This window comes from Panthera tigris, chromosome B3 (assembly GCF_018350195.1).
Source record: "Panthera tigris isolate Pti1 chromosome B3, P.tigris_Pti1_mat1.1, whole genome shotgun sequence".
Classification (NCBI taxonomy): domain Eukaryota; kingdom Metazoa; phylum Chordata; class Mammalia; order Carnivora; family Felidae; genus Panthera; species Panthera tigris.
The window spans coordinates 104,066,785-104,094,062 of record NC_056665.1 but is presented as its reverse complement, the minus strand read 5'-3'; the positions used below and the strand labels follow the sequence as shown (position 1 = coordinate 104,094,062).

The 27,278-nt window shown below is 40.3% G+C and overlaps 1 protein-coding gene across 2 annotated transcripts; it reads left to right on the top strand.

The window, feature by feature from the left end:
• The first annotated feature begins 994 nt into the window (after positions 1-994).
• CCDC198 (coiled-coil domain containing 198) lies at positions 995-27,278 on the top strand. Of its 2 annotated transcripts, none has more exons than XM_007089035.3 (6): positions 995-1,243; positions 3,709-3,791; positions 16,815-16,901; positions 18,250-18,348; positions 19,161-19,320; positions 27,032-27,278. In XM_007089035.3, the coding sequence occupies exons 1-6, from the start codon at positions 1,021-1,023 to the stop codon at positions 27,265-27,267; spliced, it is 888 nt and encodes a 295-aa protein (XP_007089097.1). In that variant the 5' UTR covers positions 995-1,020; the 3' UTR covers positions 27,268-27,278. The 2 variants fall into 2 exon arrangements, with proteins under 2 accessions (XP_007089097.1, XP_007089096.1); XM_007089034.3 differs by having other exon boundaries at positions 18,247-18,348.

Sequence of the window (27,278 nt, the reverse complement as noted above, 5' to 3'; positions counted from 1 at the left end):
TCTTAAATATTGAGAACAAACTGAGGGTTGAAGGGGGGTGGGAGAGAGGGGAAAGTGGATGATGGGCATTGAGGAGGGCATCTGTTCGGATGAGCACTGGGTGTTGTATGGAAACCAATTTGACAATAAATTGTATAAAAAAATAAAAAAAAGTAAGTCACGGAGATGAAAAGTACAGCATAGTGTGTATAGTCAATAATATTGTAATAACCTTGTATAGTGACAGATGGTAACTACTCTTATCATGATGAGCATAGTGTAATGTACAGAATTGTGAAATCACTGTGTTGTCCACCTGAAACTAATATAAAATTGTATCTCAACTATATATACTTCAAAAAAAGAAGAAGAAAAAGTTTGTCCCCTTGTCCCCAGGAAAGAAATTCTACTGTCTACCTGCCCTCCTGTAATATATTAATCAAAGGCAATTAATCAAAGGCAGTTCAAGTCATTGAAAGAAAAATAAAATTATTTTAGCCACTCAACTGTTACCTTTCCTATTTGGAAAACAAATTCTTCAGTTAAAACTAAAGGTTACCAAATAATGCTTAGCATGCATCCCCTCGTTTCTGAAGATGATTTAGCTATTCTCAGTTGGTAGCTCTTAACGACGGTATTGAAAGGTATGTGCAATGAAAGGGTCAAGTTTCAGACTTCTTTAAACCTCTGCTCTCCACCCCTGTGAATGGCTTCCTGATGTTAGAGATTTGTGTAATGATCAACAGTGGTTTCGTTTCTACTACTGAGTCTTTCAGAAAGTAGCATACCCAGGTCAATGTTTAACTGGATTCTTTGGGTCTGAAATGGCAGAGTGGGAGTTGAAGGGACATCTCCGTGGAAACCAGGCTCCCAGGAAGTGGCCAGAGGGGTTACTGTGGGGTGAAATAAAGCTTAGAAATATGTCATGAAGTGCTTTGCGCAGCTGGGGTAAAATTCTGAAGTACCTTAATTAAAACAAGCCAAGTTAAAGGCCCCACACCACTTCCCTCGTGGTTGTTCTTTGAGTATCTTTACCGTGAAATGGGCCTGAGCCACTCTAAGCCTCACCCTAGAGTGACCAAAGTAGCACCTTTGCAAAACAAAGAGGAAGAACTCCCCTCTTCCAGCCCCGTGGACTTTGCATTCAGTCAGAATCTGGAAGAAAAGAGTTCGTATTTGTTCACAGGACTGCAGGACCAGAACAAAGCTCTGGAAGGTCAGCTGCCGCCTCTACGAGAGACCTGGTATGGAAGATACTCTGCAGGTAAACATAAGACCCATCATGAAATCTGTGTATTTGGGCCAAGGAGAGCTATTGACAGATGTGCCTAGCTGTCTGTTTCTATAACAATATCAGAAAGTTTCTAAATTGCTGAAATGTAAGGGAACATCTTTCAACTCGAGGCTGAGTGTTTCTCAATTGTAAGTATTCTGGGTACATTAGAACGGGTATGTAAACTGCACAGAGGGCTTCTTACCATTCTGCACTGGAAGGGAAAAAATCATTCTGTTTCAGCTTAGTTTATAGTGCTTTCGATGTTTATACCTAGCTTTGCCAGATGATTAAAATTATATAGATAAGATGTGATAAATTATGACAATCATATGTTTCAGTTAGATTCTAAATTCAAATCATTCTCTCCAGCCCCATTTAGTGCATCAGGCTTTGTTGTTTTGAAAGCAACCCTTTCGGAGTGAATTCATTCTAATGTGAAGTTGGAAACCACCCCAAACAGAATTGATTTATTGCAATACAGATGAGAGGATGAGTCATCCCCTCCCCAAGCCCACATTCTTCACGCAGAATATGCACTAAGTTCCGTCATTTGCAGAACTAAGAGAATTTTTCCCATTATGATTGGAAGCTCTGAGCCTGAAGTGGCTATAAATTATCCTGGGATATTTTAGAAGACACCTAACATTTTTATGAAAATCACAATGATAATTAAACAGAGATTCTCACTTGGGAAGAGAAATATAAATATATAATGTGTACATATGTGTATATCTGTGTAATTTTTTTCTTTATTTATATTCTGGATCGATAACACAAATAAGTTCCCATTATTGGTCACCTTGGCCAGAAAGCCTGATATTCTTGTTCCGTATCTGGTACATCTCATCTGGACTGATTGTCACGGCTATTTTCTGTAGAACTGACAACTCTTGACTGGTTGCATATGGCCTATTTTTATGTTCTCCAACTTCCTAAGCATGGGAGTGGGAATTTTCCTCTAGTTTCATTGAACAATTCCTTTTTATCCAAAAAGGATAAATAATTCTTTTTTATCCAAAACAATTCTTTTTTATCCAAAAAGAAGTTTTATCCAAAACTTCTACCCAGAGTTTTAAGATTCTGGTAACTGAATAGTGAAAACTAAGTCTAATGCATTAGAGTCCCACCTGAAAAATATTCTTATTTTTGAAATGACAAAATCACATTAAAAATAAATAACAAAGGGATGGTAAGCATCCTGATTGCCAATTTCAAAAGATCCATAGTCTAACCCCAGCTCCACTAAATACCAACTTGTATGAATTTGAGCAAATTACTGCATCAATTTCCTTCACCTATAAACCAAGGGTAAAATAACTGCCTGACATAGCCTATGCCATTTGGGATGAATTGAATTAAATAATGAGGTGTTATCACTGAAATCATAGTATAAAAATAAGGAGAAGTCAGGCTGCTGAAAAAACACTGTTGCCAGAAATACATCTTTTAATCAAAAATGCTATTTCTTGTCATTACTGTTGTTTCTGTCTTGTTCCATATGCTGGCATCTCTTGAAAGAGAATAAGGACGTGGAGAAGTTTTTAACATGGTCATTCAAATGTTGTAAGGATAGAAACTCATAATTATGCAAGGATTTTTCTGTTTAGAATGCAAAGTGAAATTGTAGGATAGTCCACACAACAATCTAGAAATTAGAATGCTTCCAGATTTCTAAGAGGAAAAGACAAAACTTCATTCATGCAGCATTGGGCATGGTAGCAGTCCTAATACCCCAGGATAATTAAGCTAAAAAATAAAACCCATAATGGACCTCTTGAGTCCTAGCTCTCTCTGTTTCTAGCAAGGCTTAACTCTGTAGCCTGTTTTGTGTCATCAGGAAAGACTATTTATATATTGTATTATAGGGAAACTTGTGGGAATTTCTTTCCCTAGTTGGAGAGACTATTTAATTGGGAACATACAATACTAAACGTTGCATACTCCTATTATACACTCATGGTCCATTTTTTTATTACCCCTCTATCTAATACCTATCCATCCATCTATCTATCTATCCACAATTCATCTCTTTCATCTGAAAGGAGAATTTATTTTCATTTCTTAAGGATATATTTTTTCTAATTTCCCAAATTTATTTTGTAGAGATTTCATGAAATGAAAACAAGTGAAAAAGTTTCTATTTTCCAGACCAAATTCTATGTTTGAACGATATTTGTAGTCAACACATTGTCGATTTTTCAGATTTTCCTCTAAATATCAATCCAGGGACGAAATGAGGAAAGCAGAAATTAAATCCTGGATATGGGCTAATATTTTATCACTTGCATCCATGTATGACCTTTGATTTATGTGTTTCACCTCCACATTCAACATGTAGGCTGGACATATATAACTAAAAAGGTGCCAAAATGTATTAACAAAGTCTAATGATTAGCCCAATTTAATAGTAAATTTTTAAATGTTTTTTTTAATTTCTTTCCTAATCTTTCAAGTGCCCAGGGCCATGTATTTTGATATCCCACTGGAACACGGAGAAACAAGTATTATTAAAAGGCATCCACCCCGAAGACTTCAAGTAAGATGAATTTAAAAGACCTCATAAGGAATTTCTTGGATTTAATGGTAACATCCCTTTTTAACTATAACATAAAGAAGGGATATTGAAAATGACTAAGCTAATGAGAATGTTGTTAAAGAGAATGTCATCAATTGCAAAGACCATATTTCTTTAGGATTTCCTTTTGTAATGATTTCACTTTTAAGACCACCACCAAAAGAAGGAAATACAGTATCAAAGGCACAGGCATGATGGGATTCAAAAGACCTTTGCATTTTGCATTTGATGAGTTATAACAAACAACAGTAACAATAATAACAGCTAGTACTATTCTAATTACCACCTACTTCAAGTCAGATACACTCTGGGCAACTCGATCAATGTCCATCATTTAATCTTCACACCCTTTCTATGAGAAAGGAACTAGTACCTTTGCTTTGTAGGTGTGGTTTAGAGAATTAAGTAACTTGTCCAAGGACAGTGGAGCTCAGACATCAAACAGGTCTTCAAAGCCCATGCTGTTAACCAGCAGCATAGTTGATCTCTACAGACCTTCTATCCCTAATCTTTTATCGTTGTAAATGTTAACTGGTTGCTGAAATTGAGGACATTGGATTCCAAGGCAGCAAAGCAAGAGATTTAAATGCATTCACCTTAATATTTAATGAATTCTCTCTAGAGAAATATAAATTCTAAGGACTCTCATCCTAGATGAGGAAAGAGATCTGAGTGGGTACCTGAAAATGAGCATCAGCTAAGAGAAGGGTTTGGGCTCTCCTGTGAGCAGGATCTATCACTGACATTTGGAAAAAAAGGAATTGGAACCAAATCCCACCTGATACACAATTCACCCAGACATCTGGACAAATCCCAGGGGTATTTAAGCTCATGTGCTGGGGATTATTTCTGTTTCAATTGGTTTTTATTTACCTGTCTTCTCCAGAAGCTCACAATCATTTGAAATGATTATACCTTTTGTTCACCAAAAGAGCATCTTTTCGTAAAATATTAGAAACCTCAAAACTTTTTAAAAGATAAATAAAATATAATTATATCAAATTGATATATAATTTTAAAACTTTTGGGCATATCTTTAACTAAACTGGACAACTTAAAAACTTTACCTTTTATTCCTAAATCAAATGTAACTTTTCAAAGAGGTGTGCTTAATATAATGTTCCTATGGAGCCAGTGAGCTGAATAACTCAAGTAGAAGATATTACCATAACCAGTGAAAAGTATATGTAGCCATTTGTAGTTCACAAAGTACTTTTTAGATCTATCAACCCTAAATCAGCTAAAGTTAGGCTTTGATTCTCAAGTCAGTCAAGCGCAAAAAGGAGAACTTTGGTGTTTCAGAACAAAAGAGGGTATCCCCACATCCTAACCAACCCCCTTAAAATGAAAAATCAAGAAAAATGAATTATTTTAGTGCAAAGACATGCTCAGTCTTATATCTTCAGTCTCTAACACTTAATATGTACTCCCAAAAAGCTTATGAATGAATGAATGAATGAATGAATGGTGAATGAATAGATGAATGAATGACAATGTGACCCATTATCCCTGGTAGGAACAAAAATCAAAATGCCTTCTCCCTGCTATTGAAGACCAGCAGCATCCTGTATTGTAAGTCTAATTGACTAGTTGACAACATGATGAATTATGAAGATATAGGAGTGTTTGTTGAACCCAAGAACTGGGAGGCACTTGGGCTTCAGGGAACAGCTTTGCCTTGGAACCTGAATGGCACAACTCTCTCTGTGTCTCCCCTGAGCTTTCCTTCATGCATTCTTTATTCTTCCTGCAGATCAACTTTCTTTGCTCCTCAAGATCACTTGGTGAAATATGGACAAACTTCAATTCCTGAATTTGTATTTTTATAGTTCCAGTCAAATAGACAGATTCACCTGGCTCTTTAGGCTCCAATTTGAAATTCCTAGGAGAAAAATATCTTATTGGTTCAGCTTTGCTCATGATTCTAGTTCTGTTCCAATAAGCTATCACCAGAGGATATGCTTATGCAGTAGAAATGTAGGCAGAGAAGCCCCCCACCACCACCATAAATTCTGGAAGCAGCTCCCAGAGAAGAGGGAAATCACTGGGAACTTGGCAGACATTCCCAAAGATATCAACTATAATTATCTTCACAAATGAGGCTCAGCACATTTTCCACCACAAATGGGTTTTTGAGAGAATAATAAATGCTGGGTTCCCATGACATGCTAATTAATAGCCTAATGTCTGCCAAAGAAAATTCTAAAAGTATTTTTAATTATTAAACCAAATCTAATTGCATCCTAAATAATTTTAGTTGCACATTTGGCACTCTCCACTTCCTAGACATCTACTCCTCAAGTAAAGAGCAGGTCATGAACTAAAGTTCTCCAACTTGGAGCTGCTAAGTTCTGGGAGCGTCTGCCAGGGAACTCTGAATCCAACGTGTTCATCTTGTGTTGGAAGTTGATCACCACTGTCCCTCCTGGCCTGATTCACTTTCTCCTCCAACCATCTCTAGTCCAACCTAAGGTGGAGATGGTCAAATGCCCCCACCCCCAGGGCCCCAGGTAATATGATTTCCTCAGATGACTCCCTCCCTCAACTCTCAAGATTTGCTTAAATCTTACCTTCCTAGAGGCTTATCACGGTAACCTCTTGACAATTGCAATCTTTACCCTGGCGATCCTGGGTCCCCTGATCCGCCGTGATTTTTCTTTTCCCCAGAGTACCATCTAACACACCAAGAAATTTACTTCTCTAATGTTCATTGTGTATTTTCTTCATCACCTCCCTGACAGTGCTAGAATATAGTCTTTCAGAGAGGCAGGGATTTTTGTCTGTTGTCTTCACTAATATATCTAAGTGTCTAGAACAGTACCTGGAACATAATAGATGCTCAATAAATACGAGTTGAATAAATGTTGAATGAATGAGTGCAAAGGGGAAAAGATGAGTATTAAGACTGCCGGGAAGAGACAAGGAAGCTGGTTCTGACCCAGACGGTTTCATTGTTTGTTACCAGTATTATATGATTTGCCACCAGTTTATTCCCTTTCCTTGTCTTTTCTCTTTGCCCATTTTCTATTATATGTTTCTTTGTGATATATGTATGTATGTATATGTATGCATATATATATATATATATATATATATATATATATATATATATGCAGGTAATTGGCTTATATTGCCTTATATGATTATGGAGGCTGGCAAGGCAAGTTCAAAATCCACAGGGCAGGCCATTAGGGAGGTCAGGCTGCAAATGCAGGACATGAGCTGAAGCTGCTGTCCACAAGTAGAATTTTCTCTTCTTCAGGGGAGCCTCAGCTTTACTTTTAAGACATTTCAACTGTCTGAATCAGGCCCACCCAGATTATCTAAAATAATCTTCCGTACTTAAAGTCAAGTGATTATTGACCTTAATCACATCTCAAAAATAATTTCACAGCAACACCTAGATTAGTGTTTGAATAACTGGAGGCTGTAGCCGAGGCAAGTCCATGCTGACCATCAAAATACACTATGGGGGTTTTACCCTCCTATTATGAATAAGGTCTTCCCCCCACCCCATTTTCTTTTTTCTTTTCTTTTCCTTTCTTCTTTTCTTTTCTTCTTTTCTTTTTTAGAGATGGGGGAGGGACTGAGAGAGAGGGAAAAAGAGAATCTCAAGCCAGCTACATGCTCACATGGAGCCCAACACAGGGCTCAATCTCATGACCTGAGATCATGACCTGAGCTGAAATCAAGAGTCAGATGCCCAACTGACTAAGCCACCCAGGCGCCCCTCTCCATTTAATTTTCTAAATGATTATTACTTGTGAATAAGAAAGCTTTTGAATTTTGCAGATTGAATTTTGTGTTCCACAACTTTATTGAAATGAATTCTAATTATCTATAGATTCTTTTAGATTTGCTATGTAGATGACATCTTCAATAATTAAGAATAGTTTTTTCTCTTTCCTCCCAATTCTTATTCCTTCTTTTGTTTTCTTGACTTTTGCTTTGGCTAGAGTTTTCCTCCAATGTTGAATACCAGCAGTGATAATGGGAATCCTTCTCTTATCTATGACATTAATACATATGGCTTGAAAACTAAGTACATTTGCAATAGGATTTTGATAGATGCTGGTCAGAGTCCCAAAAGGAATCAGATGCCATACTCAAATTAGAATAATACAAGGAAATTTTCTTTATAAGTAACTGTTTATGGGGTTTGGATCAAGGGGACCACAAAGGATATTGCAATAACCACTAGTGCCAGCTGAGGGATAACCATCTCTGAGCAAAGGGACTCAGAGAGTGAGACTCTTCTAGAACCTGGAAGGAGACACTCAGGTAGAGGAAGGTGCTTTGAGAGAAACAGGAGGACACAACCAGCCCAACACGCCCTTGCAGGAAGGAAGCCAGGGGGAGAAATACACTGTTCTCTCTTCTCTTGGATCTCCTACCAGGATGTCTCAGTGGCTAAACCCAGTGGGAAGCCTGAAGGCAGAAGAAACTGGTTACTCACAGGCAGAGAACAGGGGAGAGAAATGTGGCAAGTGGACCTAGAGAACCAAGTGGGAGCTATCTGGCACAACGCCACTTATTAAATTGTTGACATTCCCTTTATTCCTAGTGTGGTAAGAGTTTTTCTTCGGGCTCGGTGTGAAATTTTATTGATATTCCCCCCTTCATCTATTAAAATAATCATATGAATTTCCTTTTTAAACCAGCTGATACAATGTAGTACACTAACAAACGTTATGATGTTGAACCATGCATATATTCCTGGCATAAATCCTACTTGGCCAAAAGATACATATACAAATACATGACAGGATTGTCTATGCTTAGGCTTTTCATGTCTATTTTCATAAGAAAAATTGTCCTATAATTTCCTATACTGTCTTTTATTAGTTTTGCTTCCAGGGTTGTAGTAGTTTTGTAAAATTCACTGATTATCTTTTTCTTTCTTCAGTTGTCTATAATATTTGATGTAACAAGGTTATTATCTTAAAAGTTTGATGAAACAGGCCTGTGAAACCACCTTTAGCCACCTGGACTTTTGGGGGAATGAGAAATTTTCCAACTAACTAAATTTCTTAGTTGTTTCAATGATCTTATTTCTTCCTGATTCAGTTTTGCTAATTTATATTTTTCCAGAGTATCATTAATTTATCCATTGAAGCTTTCAAATTTATTGTTATAAAGTCTTAGCTTCTTCATCTTCAACTTCTAACACACTTTTTCTATCTGAGTATAGTTGATGCACAATGTAACGTGAGTTTCATGGTGATTCCCTATCTCTATACTTAGGCTGTGTTCGCCCCAAGTGTAGCTCCCATCTGTATAACTATACAATGTTATTATAACACTATTGACGATGTTCCCTATGCTGTGCCTTTCATTCCTGTGACTTATTCGTTCCATAACTGGGAGCCTGTATCTCCCACTTCCCTTCACCCATTTCGCCCATTCCCTCCCCCTTTTCCCTCTGGCAACCACCAGTTTGTTCTCTGTACTTATGAGTCTATTTCTGCTTTTTGTTGGTACATTTGTTTTGGTTTTTAGACTCCACATCTGAGTGAAATCATATGGTATTTGTCTTTCTCAGTCTAACTTATTTCACTTAACATTATACTCTCTAGGTCCATCCATGTTGTAGCAAATGCCAAGATTTCATCCTTTTTACGAATATGAAGATAATATTCTTCGTATTCAACATTTTGGTAACGCTTGTAAAACTAATCTTCCAACTTACATTTTGATGCAGCTCTCTTAAACTAGATAGAAAAGTAGAGAATAACTCAGCCTCTGATTTCAAGCTGTGATCTTTGCTCTAGTTTACCATCTTACATGGAGCATTTTTAGGTCCCCTTTAATTTGTAGAAATAACTCACAGCCATCAGGAGGCCTGAATGCCATATGGATCAGCTTCCTCTAAGTATGTATTTTTTTTTCTGGCCCATGGAGATATATATCTCGTATTAAGGGCCAACCACATTTTTTTTTTGTTTTTGGTTTTATGTTTTAGTTTTCATTGCTAGATGTTTGGGACAAAGAAAGTTATTGAAATGTGGATTCATTGCAATGCCTTGACCAGAAACTCTTCCTTGGGCTTATAATCTCTTACTCCAAGACTGTTCTGGACACCTTTACCTTCTTCCCAGAACCTTAAAGGGCATACATTCTTGAGTCATTGTGCCAAACAAATTTTGCAATTTCTTTGAGCTCCTGCCCATCTTTATCTTCCTGTTAGGACACAGAAGCAACCATCTCAGGTCAGTGCATCACCAAGCTCAGTGACTTCTGCTTGATTTTTAATCTCCATTTCTGAATCTTTCAGCTGACATTTCACTTGATTTTCCTGACCATTTGTTTAATTTGAGAAGCCAAATAACCCAGAAACCTTTAGATAGATAACACATTTTTTTTTATACCACAAGACTTAAAAAAAAAAGTGTCATTCTACCCTTCCAATTCTCCAATAAGTCCTTCCCTTGTATTCTCTCAGATGATGAAGTGAGGCATCTTGTTTCCTAATCAGGGAAAAGGAACATTGATATGAACCCCAGAATTCTAGGGCAATTTGACTGGTTTCTTTAGAGAAGCCAATTTTCCAACAATATTTTCTGCATAGCTTCTCAGGCCAAGTGCAAATACTTAACGGAGGGATCCTACTTGTAATGTTCATTGCTGCCATCTAGTGCCCTTTGTGGAGGAATAGAGTGATTCTTAGTTTCTTTCCAAAGGCCAGGACGAAAGCAATTGCCTAGAGAGGGTTCTTAAAGACACCTACTATTTAACCCTTATCAGAATTATGGGTTTAAATAAAATGAGTCTGAAAATAGAAGAATATAAATTTACACTTCCAAATAAAAACCTGGCCCTAAGTATTTATGGATAAGTTATTTTAAATAGGTGAAAATATTTAAATGGCTGGTTTCTTCAGACTCACATTTTCAATAATTCTCCACATACAAATCCTTTGTGGTCTACTCTGATGTAGCCCCTTTATTCACTTGAGGCAGTATGGAAGCCACTAGACCCCAACCTGGAAAATCATCAGAATCCCTTGGAGATACATTCCAAAGAAACAGTTGAGAAGCTGGACTTCATTGAAATTAAAACCTGCTCTGGGATACCTGGGTGGCTCAGTTTGTTGAGCATCTGACTTCAGCTCAGGTCATGATCTCTCAGTTTGTGAGTTCAAGCCCCACATTGGGCTCACTGCTGTTAGCATGGAACCCACTTTGGATCCTCTGTCCCCGTCTCTGGGATCCTCCCCAACTTGTTCTCTCTCAAAAATAAATAAACATTAAAAAAAAAAAGCTTTCTGCTCTACAAAAGACAGTGTCAAGAGAATAAGAAGACAAGTGAGCATATGAAAATATGTTCAACATCATGTGTCATCAAGAAAATACAAATTAAAACAAGCATGAGATATCACCATACACATATTAGAATCACCAAAATCCAAACCACTGATGACACCAAAAGTTGGCAAGGATGTGGAGCAGCAGGAACTCTCACACACTGCTGGTGGAACGCAAAATGGTAGAGCCACTTTGGAAGTCAGTTTGGTGCTTTCTTATAAAACTAAACATACTCTTTCCATATAGTCTAGCAATCATGAGCTTTGGTATTTACCCAAATGAACTGAAAATTTATATCCACACAAAAGCCTGCACGTGGAGGTTTATGGTAACTTTATTCATAATTTCCAAAATTTGGATATAACCAAGATGTCCTTCAGTAGATGAATGAGTGAAAAAACCACGGCACATTCATATAATGGAATATTATTCAGCACTAAAAAGAAATCAGCTCTCAAGCTATGAAAATACATGGACAAAACTTGAATGTGTGTTGCTAAGTGAAAAAGCCAATCTGAAAAGCCTGCATACTGTTTGAGTCCAATGATATTGACATTTCAGAAAAGGCAAAACAACAGAGGCTATAAAAAGATCAGTGGTTGCCAGGGGATAGGGAGAGGGAGGGAGGCATGAATGGGCAAAACGGGGATTTTTAGGGCAGTGAAACTTCTGTAAGATACTACATTGGTAGATACACATGCCATTATACATTTGTGCAAACCCATAAAATGTACAACACCAGAGTGAACCCCCAAGTTAAACTATGGACTTTTAATGATAATGACATGTGAATGTAGGCTCATTAGTCATAACAGATGGTAAGGGATGTTGATAATGGAGGAGGTTGTACATATATGGGGATAGGGAGTATATGGGAATTCTCTGTACTTTCCACTCAGTTTTGCTATGAACCCTAAAAATTAAAGTTTATTATTTATATATATAATATATATATTCATTCCCAGACCTGTTAAATCACAATCCCCAGTGAACAGTCCAGGATTTTTTTTTTTTAATTCCAGGAGATTCTGATGATCAACCAGGTTTAGGAGCACATAGAAGAGGAGGGAGCTGGGGATTTGGAACTAGACAGACCTGAGTTTGAATTCTAGAGTTGCCACTTTCTTACTAGGCAACGTTGGACAAGTCATTAACCTCTCTATAATGGGTAATCATCATAATTACCCACAGTGTTCACAGGAGGATCGAACGAGCTGACATGGTGTGACCCTGGGTGTGATAGACACAGGGGCAGCTGTAAAGGCACATGGGCTTCATCACCAGGAAGAACCGGAACCTGAACCAAGTCCAGGGAGTGGAACAAACACTTCCTTGGTCTCTCCCCTTCATGCCCCAAATCCCCCTTCAGCCCTTGCTGATTCTTCTTCCCACAGGTACCTGGATATCTCCCCTTGATCTCTGTTCCCCCCACGTTCTGATCTGATCAGCTGTTACTTCTTACACCAGCAGGTCCCATTTGCCCATCATCTTTATGTTCTGCAGAGAAGAGGGCCAGACAAACCTCTGTCTTACTAGTACTCATCACCTCTCATTACATTCTTGTGCAGTTGCTATGTTAAAAAATCTACTTTCTCACCTAAAGTGAGAGTGGAACAGAGAGCCACTTCCTACCACAAATGCAAATTGCCTGGCACATGTCTAACCTAAAGATGAGTTCTTTCCCTTTGTCTCTCCTCCCCATCTCCAAATCCTTTCCCTTGTCTTCTTCCTTGCCTGGTGAGCTTTGGGTTGCTCCAGCAGAAAGGAATGCAGGATGTTTTCCCTAGAACAGCTCAGGTCCAGGCCCAGAGCAGGAAGTTGTTCTGCAGGGAAGTAGCTGGAGGTACAGGTCATGCTCCCCACAAGTGCTGGCTGCTCAGCATCCATTTCCCTGTCTCCCCCTTCTCTTTTTTCACTCTGATCACCTTGAAAGCCAAGCTGGCTTCCAGGTCTACCTCTTAATAATGCAACAAATCAGACTAAAAGGAAAAATAACTTCAAAATAAATTATCATTTGCCTGCATTGTTGGACTAAGGTGGGAGTAGTGCTCACACTGTTTGCCTCAGTGTGGCGTCTTCCTCTTGAGCCATCTCTTCTCCGTGTCCTTGGCCACCTCATCCCCATCTACCAGCTTGTTAGTATTAGAGCTCCTCAAGTCTTGAGCCCTTGGCTCTGCTCTTCTCACTCTTACCCTCCTCCATGACTATGGCTTCAGTTATTCTCTACCCAGGGATGATTCCTGAACATGCATCTCCAGAACAGTTGTCTCCTCTGAGTTCCATGCCTGTATATCTCATTATCTACTCAACACGTACACTGGTACGCCTCAAACTGAATTTGTATCCTCCTGTTATATGCCATTCACACCTGGCCTTCCCCTAGGATTCCAATCTCAGTGAATGATAACACTATCCATCCCTTTGGATGCCATTTGGACCCTTCGCTCTCCCTCACCAACTAGAACAAATCTTGTTTGGTCAGTTTTTAATATTTGTGGAGCCCATCGATTTCCCTCCATGAACCCCCAACCCATCTCTGTGGTCCTCTTCAATGCTGTCCCCACATCTGTGACTTCTCTTCTCTAGTTTTCACAGTGTAGCTAGAGTAATCATTTTTTAAAAAGCAAATGTAATCACACCACTACTTTGCTTCATACATGTCAATGACTGCCCACTGCTCTTAAGAAAACCAACATCTTACTTGACACATCTCCAAAGGCAGGGGAATTAAAAGCAAAAATGAACTATTGGGACGTCATGAAGATAAAGAGCTTCTGCACTGTAAAGGAAACAATCGACAAAACTAAAAGGCAACCGACGGAATGGGGAAAGATATTTGCAAATGGCATATGGGACAAAGGGCTAGTATCCAAAATCTATAAAGAACTCAGCAAACTCCATACCCGAAAAACAAATAATCCAGTGAAGAAATGGGAAGAAGACATGAATAGACACTTCTCTAAAGAAGACATCCAGATGGCCAACAGGCACATGAAAAGATGCTCAATGTCACTCCTCATCAGGGAAATACAAATCAAAACCACACTCAGATATCACCTCACACCAGTCAGAGTGGCTAAAATGAACAAGTCAGGAGACTATAGATGCTGGAGGGGATGTGGAGAAACGGGAACCCTCTTGCATTGTTGGTGGGAATGCAAACTGGTGCAGCTACTCTGGAAAACAGTGTGGAGGTTCCTCAAAAAATTAAAAATAGATCTACCCTATGGCCCAGCAATAGCACTGCTAGGAATTTACCCAAGGGATATAGGAGTGCTGATGCATAGGAGGACTTGTACCCCAATATTTATAGCAGCGCTTTCAACAATAGCCAAATTATGGAAAGAGCCTCAATGTCCATCAACTGATGAATGGATAAAGAAGTTGTGGTTTAGATATACAATAGAATACTATTTGACAATGAGAAAGAATAAAATGTGGCCTTTTGTAGCAACGTGGATGGAACTGGAGAGTGTTATGCTAAGTGAAACAAGCCATACAGAGAAAGACAGATACCATATGTTTTCACTCTTATGTGGATCCTGAGAAACTTAACAGAAGACCATGGGGGAAGGGAAGGGGAAAAAAAAGTTACAGAGAGGGAAGCAAACCATAAGAGACTCTTAAAAACTGAGAATAAACTGAGGGTTGATGGGGGTAGGAGGGAGGGGAAAGTGGGTGATGGGCATTGAGGAGGGCACCTGTTGGGATAAGCACTGTGTGTTATATGGAAACCAATTTGACAATAAATTTCATATTAAAAAAAAAGAAAGCTATTTAAGTAGTTAAGTTTATAGTATACCAACCGAATGGATAAAAATCTACATCATTTATAAATACAAGAAGAAGAAGAAGAAGAAGAAGAAGAAGAGGAGGAGGAGGAGGAGGAGGAGGAGGAGGAGGAGGAGGAGGAGGAGGAAGAAGAAGAAGACAACGATGACCACCAACATCTTTAGATAGAATGCCCTATCAGGACCTACAAAACTTGGCCCCTGCCTACCTCTCCAGCCTCATTTGAGCCATTCTCCCCTGACTCTGAACAGCAGTCAACTGACTTCTTGCAATTTCCTCAACAGATCATACACTCTCTTACCTCAGGGTTATTGTTTATGTTGTTCTCCCCATCTGGAACACCTTAGTTCCCTAAAATCTCCTAAGTGTCCAACTTCTGCTGAAAAATTCATCTTCAGGAAACTTTCTTGGACTGCCTCCTTACTCCTCTCCCCCTTGTATTAATTTTCTAGGGCTGCTGTAACAAAGTACAACAAACTGTGGGGCTTTAAATAATAGAAATGTATTATCTCACAATTCTGGATGCTAGAAGTCCAAGATCAAGGTGTTTTAAGGGTTGGTTCCTTCTGGGAGCTGAGAGGAAGAATCTGTTCCATGCCTCTCTCTTAACTTCCGGTGGTTTCCTGGCAATCTTTGTCACTCCTTGGCTTGTAGGAGTATCATCCCCATCTCTACCTTTACAGATGTTCTCCCTGTGTGCATGTGGGTGTGCAACCAAATTTCCCTTTTGTAATGAGGACACCAGACATATTGGATTAAGGGTCACCCTGCCCCTGTGACCTCATCTTAACTAATTATATCTGCAAGGACCCTATTTCCAAATAACATCACATTCTGACATATTGGGGGTTAAGACCTCAACATACAAACTGGGGTAGAGGGCACAATTCAACTCATAACAACTTCCATTTCCAAAGTGGAGTCCTCTGGTTACATATTTTCATGGTTCTGCCCTGTAGACCTTTTCTACAAAGTACAGATCGCAGTTTGTAATTATCACACAAGCAAAATGTGTTTGTTCCCCCCATAGATTGTGAGCTCCCAATTGTGTGAGCTCACACAATTTGTGACCATATTGCTTTTGTTGACCATTGCACCCCCATGCCTGGTACGCACTCACTGAGTAAACACATAAATTCTACAGCCTTCCAGGTCCCTGCCTGCATGTCAGCGTGGAGAGACCCACCTTTTGTCTCCTAGGCCTGCTCAGTCATTTCCCAACGTTCCAACTTCCAGAGCATTAAGTCATCGAGGCAAATAGGGTTGAAGGCAGATCCGTTGGTTCATCAGTTGCTTCCCAGTCTTAGTGATCCCTTGAAACTCCAATGTGATCTTCCCCATAAAGACAATCCCCTGCTAAGGAAAAAGAAAAAAAAGTGTCCAAGATTTGTAAGCCCATTGCACTTTCATGTAAATGTGCCTCAGGAGCACCAGTGATTATTACTGAGGAGGCTGAGGGAGATTCTCTGGAGATCTTAAAAATAGGTTACTTCCCTAAGGACTGAAAGAGTTCAGCTGGGCAGTTAAGGAATGAATAAAAGAAATTCCTGGTGCCTCTTTCATCGTTAATACTCTAAGACCCTTGTTGTTTGATAACTTTGGACTTGCTCCCTCGATGCACACAGAAAAGGATTCTTAGTCTTTTAACTCCCTGACAAATATTCAGATCAATAAGTCACTGGCATCGGTGAAAGAGAATAAAGAACCTAGATGAGTTGAAAACTCTTGCACAGATACAACTGTAATCCTGTTGAAATCGCCTTCCCTGGGTGCTCTCAGGAATAAGTGCTGCTTTTGCAAAGTGGTAAGATAGTTTAATGTCTGGCTTTTATGTTTCATCATCTCATGGCATGAGGAATGCTGAATACTCTAAATGTTGGACTTCTAGAAGCTTGAACCCATTGACCTGCCACAAGTAATTACTTCTGAAAGGCTCCTGAGCCAGCAAGAAGCCAGAACAACTCACAGAGCAAAGGTAAACGCAACGCTAACTGGAGGGGGTGAGTAACCGGGGGGGAGGGGTGGGGAGGGGCAGGGGTGGCCTGTCCTTTCATTTACTCCCTGCAAGAAGACCTCAAAGACAAATCAAACTATTAAGTCATTCAGAGTCAAGACTTCCAAAGCTATCCATTCTCTCCCAGGCCTGCCTCCAACTGGCAAAGACTCTTGTCTGTGAGGTAAACTCTGGGCCCGTCTCCACTTCCTGGTGAAAACAGGAAGATGTAGAGAAGAGAGAGGAATTTTTCTTGGACACTGCTAATTCTAGAAGTGTTCACATTTATGAAAAATCTAGTATGACTCTCCTTTCATTCGTCCCCTCAAGTTAAAGCTTTCCCTTCATTCTCAGTCTTTTGGCGGAAATCCTATCTACAAGGTGTCCCTGACTTATTTACCACAACCTCACCAAAAAATGAATCCTTGGAAAATGTCTTCTAAACAGCTTTTCCTTCTATAAGTTTGTTACTTTCTGCTGAGACAACTCCCCTCATGTAGACATGAAAACTGTGAGATTTTCAACCCTTTCCACTCCTGATTCATTGTCAAGCCAGCAAGGTACTGCTGCACAGCTAGCTGATGTAGTCAAAGATGCCCAGGTGCATTTAGACCCTCAAGGTCATGTTTGTGCTGCTGACAGCTCTGTAGAGATGGTTCCCTTGTGAGGCTCACAACAGCCAACATAGTCACTGTCCACAGGGCAGGGTAAAAGATATCACGGAGCACACCTGGCTCCCTTTCCTGGCCACAGCAAGGAATGAAGAAGGGTGTATTCACCCCTGGTTGCCCTCAGTAACTGCACTGTCCCACTGGGGTTTACGATGCACCACGGGAGATCACCAAAGTCACAAATGATTAACTTCCTAATATTCCAGGGCTTACGTTGGTATATGAGGGTACAGTCTATGGAAATGCGTTCCACTTAGCCATTTGGTGGCTCCCCGCTAATTTCATGTCCAGACAATTAGTCAACGGCAGAAGAGGCATTTTGAAGAAAGAGACCAGTTTTATCAAACCAGAACACATTTCTGGGGAGATAGGAATAAATGAGATGTGGAAAGATATTTCCATTTCAGATTTGCAAAACTCTACGGGAAGCTTAAAAACTGTATTAGACACAGAGCAAAGCTTTAGTCACTGAGGGCTACCCGGAAAGGACTCAGTGGAGAACTACAATGATCCACCTTTGACATAATAAGAGATCTCTATGGATTATAACTGATGACTGATTAAGATCTCGCTCTGTTCCAAAAAGAATTGCAAGTTGTGGATTGCAGAGTCCGTAACAAATTGCCCAGTTGTAATGAGTGTGGCATCTTTCACAGCAGGAACTGGAAAAGACAATGCCAACTCCAGGATACATTCCTGGGAAAAGACAATATTTACATAAGATGAGAATGTTGGAAATGAACCGGAACAGACAAGAGGTAAGTATGAGGAGAGAGAAGAAGAGTGCCATATTTAGCACATTTACTCCACATAATCACTGCCCTCGCACATGAATGTAGTTTAGCATTCATCCCCAGTCTTTACTTAGCATTTTAAATTTGGTCATTGGCACCGAAGCTTCCACTACTGGAGCTGGGAAGAATCAGCAAGATCCCTTCTGCTACCGACTGTTGAGTCTTTTCTTTGTTTTCAGTCACAAGGACATATCTGTGCCCCACGTCTGTTTTTTCTTCCTTTCCTATATTTTTTTTTTCATAAATTGCTCCTATGATGTTCTGGCTCCAGCAGGAAAATGAGGTTAGATCATTTTTCTTGATTTAGTAAAATAGAGGGGGGGTGAGTTGGTCTTTATTTTGATACCTAGGCATCCCTCCATAATTCACACCATAGAATTATCTTACCAGAATGATCTCTTAGAACACACCCTTTTACAGTAATGTCTCCTGTAAGTGTCATATTCCAAATTCCTTACTCGAGTGTTTAAGCCTAAAGTCACTGTCTTCTGCAATTCTAAATACATCACTTGCCTGCCAACAAATGTTTTTACAAAGCTCCTCTTAAATCAAACCATAGCTTTTTGAGACTGTGGGCGTATATTCTCCCCTTTCCTAACAAGTCTGTCCTGTGCAAAGAGAAAGTTTCCATACCATCTAATAGGAAAAAAAAAGTGTGTTCTGGTTAGGGGACCACAGTTAAGCACTCAACTTGCAAAGTGACTGATCTGTTGACCTGTTCTGGTGACAGTAGCTCAGGGGGAGAACACTAATCGATTACAGTGGATCATTTTCAGGCCCAAGCAGAGTTGAAAAAAAGTCTTCACAGGGAGGCAAGGATTAATAAGCAAAAACCAAGGGACCATAAAGCCAAGAAAATCCTTCAAAGCATCCCAAGAAATGATGACAGGGGCCTTCCAACCTTTTTGCCAGATGAAACCTTGAACAGAAGTCCAGGTGAGTCATGAATTATTTTTTTTTTAGCAAAATAAAATATTTCCAGTGTTTTTACGAACTATAGAAATGATCCTTGAAAGTATAGTCTTTTTTCCAGTGTTTTTAAAGCTTCATCAAATAAACTTCCAGGGAGGGGGTGGGTATATATAGCAAGTAGCCTCGGGTTTCTGCTGATATGTGCTTCCTAGAATGTAGTGATCACACGATCACGTGATTTTGGGTGGCTGGGAGGAAAAGACAGAAGCTTCAGCACTGCAGTAAGATGTCTCTTTTTAGAGGCTAACTGTGCTTTACAGGCATCCTTGCAATCCTTGCTCCAACCTTGGGAAGGAAAAGGCAAAAGAGCCTCATCTTGTGATTAAAGAGAATGGACCATGTGGCCATATGCAGACACCCTCCCCCACCCCACTCTTCCCCCTGCAGCCCTCCCAGGCTCATTCAGAATGTCTAAAACTGAAGCCACCATCACTGCTCACCCCAGGCTTGCTCCGGGGGCATCTGCTGTCTCAGTGGGTGAGACCTCTCTCCACACTCTGGGCCACTCGAGCCAGAGACCTGGGGTCTTTCCAGCCCTTCAGCTCCCACTCCCAGCAGCTGGTCAGTCACAAAGTCCTGTCGATGTCACCTGGCACCGAACTCTTACCTCTCTCACATTCCCAACGCCACCCTTAGGTCATGTGTCATATCAGCCTCCTGACTGTGTTCCTCCCCCAAGTCTTCCCCTTCTTCCATTCACCCCGCTACCCTGATGCTTCTCTGTATGGTCCTCAGGCAACCAGCACCGGCATCACCTGGGGAGTTGTTGGGCCCCAGCCAGAGTGACCGAATCAGAAAATGTAGGGGCGGAGGCCAGCAGTCTGGGTTTTTAACCCCACCCTAGGTGATTCTGATACTCCTAAGGTTTAAGATCCGCTGCTTTACTTGGTAATCCAAGTATTAGCCACAGACCAGCAACATCTGCATCACCCGGGAGTTTATTAGAAATGCAGAGCCCCAGGCCCCACTCTGGACCTACTGAATCAGGATGTGCATTTTATCAAGATTCCAAGGTGATTCTCATGCACAATAAAATTTTAGAAGCGCCACACTAATAGCAAAGTAATCTTATCAAATGCACATCTGACCATATCATTCTCTTGCTTAAAAAAAAAAAAATCCTCAGTGAAAATCCATCAGCCTGAAGACAAAGAAAAAAAAATCCATCAGCCTGAGGACAAAGACTTAACCCTTCACCCTGGCACTCTAAGCCTTCAAGATCTACTTGCTGCCTACCTTTCTGGCTTTCTCTGCTGCCATTCTTGTGCCCAACTTTGCTTCCAGCCAGGCCAGACCGCTCAGTGATTTCCAAAAGATAACCGTGTTCGTAGTCTCTGTGCTGTGTTGTCCCACCAATTAGAATCCCGTTAAGTTTGCCTGTCCATAGTCCCCCAGGGCAAACCCACCCTTTGAATATATAATATTTTCCACATAGCAAGACTGACCACTGAGGGATCTACAGAAATGCTGGCCATGTCTCTGGAGGTCCTGAGCTTTTCGGATGCAAAGTGGCCAGCTGAAAGAGACACTGCTCCTGCTCAAAGGAATAGGATGCTTAATCAATAAGTTCATCAAATAAGAAAAGGCTAAATAATTGAAAATCTACTTGGGGAATCTATTTAACCTATACTCCCAGTGCCAGAATGAAATATGCTATGTAGGCACATAAACAACTGCGACAATTTAAAAAACATTGACCAAACAATCCAAAAAAGTGTCTCAGCTAAAGTTAGATACTTAGAGTCATGGCTTGAGGGCAAGCCAAGAAAAACCAACATTGGTAAAATCTTTGGAAGATGTCCCAGATCTGGAGGGGTCCAGGAAGGACTGTGGAGAAGAGGGGTTCTCTGCATTCTGCTTTTTTTTTTTAATTTTTTTTAACGTTTATTTATTTTTGAGACAGAGAGAGACAGAGCACCAGTGGGGGAGGGGCAGAGAGAGAGGGAGACACAGAATCTGAAGCAGACTCCAGGCTCCGAGCTGTCAGCACAGAGCCCGACGCGGGGCTCGAACCCATGGACTGCGAGATCATGACCTGAGCCGAAGTCGGCCGCCCAACCGACTGAGCCACCCAGAGGCCCCTTCTGCTGCTTTTTAAAGCAGATTCACTTTGTTCTAATTAAGGTTTGTTGAGTGCTTACCATGAACCAGACACTGTCCTCGACCTGCAACATGCATTATCGCTCTCAAGCCTCACGCAGCCTGTATAGAAGGAGATACTATTCACCCTCATTAGACAGAGCCAGGATTCCAGGCCAGGTCTTTCTCCCTCCAGAAAGTTCACTCCACCCACCCCCAGCCCCTCATATATCTTCATGGGGACTCCAGGGACTTGGAGCTCTGTCCAGGACAACTTTGGCAAAGCCTACAAATATAAAAGTGTCACTTTTCAACCTTATCTTTCAAGAGCAGGCTGCCCGTCTGCAAAGCCTACAGATTTCACCACCATACTAGGCACATGCTTGAGCTGTGATTCCTTTTTACTTATTCCCAGGGAGCATCGTTGCTTTCTCTGTCTTCTGAAAGCACTTCATTTGCTTTCTCTTAAAAGGGAAGCAAAATCAAGATCATAGATTTACAGGAGCTTTCTGAATGCTAGTCCAGTTCAGGTAATTAAGATCCTGCTGTACCCATCTCCTCTCATTTAATGCTGTATTTGCCCATTCATGTTCCCTCTTTGGGAAGGTGGGATGAGAGTTTTAGGTCTCTTATAGGATAAAGTTCTGTCTTTGTTTTCTGCTGCCTGTTTAAAATAAAAATTTGCAGGGGTACTTCAGTGGCTCTGTCGGTTAAGCATCCAACTCTTGGTTTTGGCTCAGGTCATGATCTCACAGTTTGTGAGTTCGAGCCCCGCGTCAGGCTCTGTGCTGACAGTGCTGAAGGCTGCTTGAGATTCTTTCTCTCTCCTCTCTTTCTGCCCTGACCCTTGTGCTTTCTCTCTCTCTCTCTCTAAATAAACTTAAAAAAAATAAAATTTTACATATATTTTACATTTACATACTTTAAATACATTATATATTTACATAATGAATTACATATACTGTAATTATATAATAATTACATATAACTTACTATACAAAAATTACTTATAACTTATATGATGGCCCACTTGTTCATAACTTACACAAAGGGAACACTGCTTTCTGAGTGCACAATTTTATGACTTTTACCATGTTTATGTGGCTCCTGCCTTTTCCAGAAGCCATGATATAGTATCGTAGGTAGAAAAAGCAGTGAACCTGAGGGCTGCCTGGGTGACTCAGTCGGTTAAACATCAGACTCTTGATTTAGGCTCAGGTCATGATCTCATGGTTTGTGAGATCGAGCCCCATGTCAGGCTGTTTGCTGACAGTACAGAGCCTGCTTGGGATTCTGTCTCTCCTTCTCTCTCTGCCCCTCCCCTGCTCTCTCTCTCTCAAAATAAATAAACATTTTTGTTAAAAAAATAAAGAAAAAACAGTGAACTTGAAATCAAAGTTCTTTATTTGAGCTCCCCAAAATATGTTTCTAAATGCAAACTCCATGGGAACAGGGGCTTCTTTTTGTTTCTAGAACGCAGTACCCAGTAGCCTCTCAATAAATATTGGCTATATTTATATAGCTATATAGCTTTATTCTGTATATATATAGAGAGAGATTATTGCTCCACTGAAATTATTTAACCTCTTTGCCCCTCAGTTTTCACGTCTGTAAAATAGGAATAAAGTCTTGTCTACCACATAGGGTTTATGTCAAAATTAATCCAATATGTGTAAAAGCATATATACAATGTAAAGTGCCAAACACATGCATGAGAATATAGACAACTGAAGAAAGATGGAACTGATGTCTCACAGTGAAAATAACTGTATGCTTAAGGGGAAGTATCACCTTAAATATATTATTGTCACCTTCTCAATTCTGGTCTTATCGGGCCATCTGCTCTATTATCTACTTAGTATTTTTCTTTAAAGCATCCTGGGGGTGGGTGTTTTATTTTTTTTAATTTATTTTAGAGAGAGAGAGAGAATCAGAGGGCGAGCAGGGGAGGGGCAGGGAGAGTGGGAGACACGAAATCCGAAGCAGATTCCAGGCTCTGAGCTGTCAGCACAGAATGCGATGCAGGGCTCGAACTCATGAACCACGAGGTCATGACCTGAACTGAAGTCGGATGCTTAGCCAACTGAGCCAACAAGGCACCCGGCGTGTGTTTTTTAAATTTAGCCTGTGAATGAAATAGCTGTGAAATTATGGATTTGATATAATGGTGATGCATTTTGCTAAGACATATATATATTATAAAATGCATAACCATCAAACTTTTTTAAGGTTTATTTATTTTTGAGAGAGAGAGTGCGTGAAAACAGGAGAGGGACAGAGAGAGAGGGAGACAGGGGATCTGAAGTGGGCTCTGAGCTGACAGCAGAGAGCCTGATGAGGGGCTCGAACTCGCAAACCATGAGACCATGACCTGAGCCAAAGTTGTACGTTTAACTGACTGAGCCACCTGCATACCCCACCATCAAATATTTTTGATTTTTTATATAATCCTCTTACTGTGGAAAAATCACTCCCTTTTCGCCCCAATGACCTCTGTTGCTTTCCTCTCTTCCCAAATTAATTTTGAAGTTGGATACACTTTTTCCTCTGCTCTGCTCAACCAAAACCCATTTAGGTTTTTAAACATCGTATTTTTCTTTTCTTTTTTTGTTAAGTCCAGCAATGCCGGAGAATCAAGCAGGGATTTATAAAAATCTAACAAGTAAAAAGGATCCAGCTCAGAAGTTCTCAAACTTTAATGCTATGTACACAGAACTATGTATATAATAATTTATGAATGATTTAAGAGATTTTCAAGGATAAAATTGAACATGTGAATTTGGCCTCACACTCTACTTTAGGCCTGCATTATCATAACATCAAGAGTGGTGTGGGACTTGAGCTATTATTAATATTGCATTAGATCCCACCATTAACGAACATTCTCTTCCTGTTCCAAAGTTCCTGCCTCTAGTCAGCAGAAAATCTCTGTTCCCAGTCTCCATGGTGCCTCTAACAGTGCTTGGCTCATTTGCAGAGCAGAGATGATTACACCCCCTGGCCCCAATGAATGAAATCATCCCCAGGTCCCAGTTACCAGTGCTTCTCACCACCCAACATTCTCTGATTGGCTTACTTGTTCACTCATCTATTCACAGACCCGCTTCCTGGCTTTGGTGCCTATACAATAGTACAGACAACAAACAATGACAGTACATCCGGGAGACCTCACAACCTGAAAGTCAGAAGGTTTCCATGAGGAACTGATATTTCAGCTGAGACAGGAAGTAGCTGGACAAAGGGGACAGGAATCCATATCTGTGTGAGGACCAAGGTGCTGGAACATTCAGAACTGTTCGTGATTACAGCACGCGCAAAAGCTCTTGACTGGGAAGAGAGATTCAGGTAGTGATCAGTGATGGCTCTGAGGCATAGGCAGGGCCCAGAGCACCAAGGTCTTGCAAGTCGTGTCAAATAGGGACTTTGAACTTGAGCTTAGGATCCACAGGAAGGCATTGAAAGGTCAGGGGAGCCACACAATCAGGCTTACATTTTCAAGCATCATTCTGTCTACCCTGTGGAGGATGAATGGGAAGAGAATGCAAGCGGATGTGGGGAAACAAGTGATAAGGACATAGCAGAAATGCAAGTGAGAGATGGTGCTTGGACCAGGAAAGTAGGGTAACAGGAGAAAAGGAGCTGAATGTGAGATATTCAGGAGATACGAGGGGCAGAACCTGGTGGTGAATCAGATGTGCGTGTGTGGAGAGAGCAAGAAGGCCAGGAGGATTCTTGGGTTTCTCTTGAAGAACTGGGCAGACAATGGGGGAAAACTGGGGCCATTTGCTGGATTAGGGTAACTGGGAGAAAAAGTGAGTTTGGAAGAGAAAGAGGAGGTGAGTCTGACATGTTGCCAGGAGACATAAAAATGGAGGCATCCAGTTGTAGCTCAGGAGAGAGACTGGGGCCAAAGACATAATTTAACTGTCGTTTTCTGTCACTACTATATGTATAGGCAATAACAATAATTATAATAACATTCAAGGGGGGATCAGGGTAGTCCCTTACTGAGGCAGAAAGGAAACTAATGACTCACAAAGCACAAATCCTCACACTGAGATGCTTGATTTTCTCATATAACAGTTTGTAACATCAGTTATCAAGGGCTTAAATGAAATATGCCATAAGGTTTGATAAACAATTATCCTTAAGATGAAATCCAAAAGTTATGGCTGGTTCAACTAGATGGAGGGGACATTCTGGGTTTTGACCCAGGATGATTTTCCTAGCTCAGAAGTGGCCATTGCTTTGGTTTACTTAAAAGCCTCCTTCCTTGAATAAAGCCCCTGTTGTTCTGAAATGCACTTTAAAAGGGTAGAGCTTAAATAAAAAGCTATGTACATATGTACATAAAATCCTATACCAAATAAATTAAATATATTCTTAAAAGTATAGAAAGTGAAATGAAATGCATGACCCTTTGAGCTCCCTAGTTCTATAGGTCTGGGGCACAGCCCAAGCATTTGTGTTTCTAAAAGACTCCATAGGTGACTCTAATATGAGGTGAGAGTGGATGTCAAGGTCAGAAAGTGTATATCATGTGCCTGGCACATAGTAGATGTTCAATAAATAGCACAAGGCAACATCACCTGTGCAATACTCTTGCCAAAAACGTGTAACATTAATTTAATCACAAGGAAATGTACAAACCCAAATTTAGGGCCATTCTACAAAACATCTGATTTGTATTCTTTAAAATGCCACTGTTAGGGGAAAAGAAGAAGACAATGAAGGGGGGATGGAGGAAGAGGAAGGGGAGGATCAAGACTGAGAATGAGGGAGAGAGAGGAGGAGGAGGAGGAGAGAAGGAGGGAGGAGACAGAGAAAAAGGAAAAGAAACAGAAAGGGAAGTGTCTTGAATTAAAGAGACAAGAAAATAAAATGCAATACATAATCCTAGATTGGATCCTGGATCTAAAAAAATAAAACACAAACACACAAACAAGAAGCAGTTATAAAGACCATTACTGGGACAACCATGAATATTAGAATGTAGACCATATATTAGAAAACAATAATATATCAATGTTAAATTTCCTAAGTAATTTCCAAATAGTTATATTGCAGCTATGTAGGAAAAGTGCCCTTGCTGTGAGATTTGTGGTGATGTATTTGGGGGATGTAATTGCAACTAATTCTCAAATAGCTCAGCTGAAAACATGTGTACATATGTTCATGCATGTGTATAAAATGAAAGCAATATTGTGACAAAACGTTATCAATGAGTTGGGGCATATAGGAAGGTATTATTCTTGTGGCTTTCAGAAGATTAAAAAAAAGTTTTTTGAGAGAGAGCGCATGAGCCAGAGAAAGGGGCAAGAAGGGGTGGTGAGAAAGAGAGAGAGAAAGAGAATCCCAAGCAAGCTCCATGACCAGCACGGAGCCTGATGTGGGGCTCAAGCTCATTACCATGAAATCATGACCTGAGCTGAAATCAAGAGTTGGACACTCAACTAACTAACCCAAGCTCTCCCAAATATATATATTTATAAGAACATCAAGCAAATTATTATGTGTTCATAAAAATCTAGGCACTTAATAAACAAATAAGTCATTGTTAGGGGGAGAAATTCAATAAACTTTAAATTTTCTGTAGGAAATTCACAGAATGAAGATTTGGGGGAACATCAAGCAAGGAATGACTGTCGCCCCCGGAAAATTGGCAAAATGGAAATGTGGCTCCGTGAACAAGAGGCTCGGGGACAGCTTCTCTGGGACAGTTCTAGTTCTGACTCAGATGAGTTAAGGAAAAGCGAGAAGAAACCACAAGCACTGGTCAGGACCAGGACAGAGAGAATCCCACTTTTTGACGAGTTTTTTGATCGAGAATAAAAATGCTATTC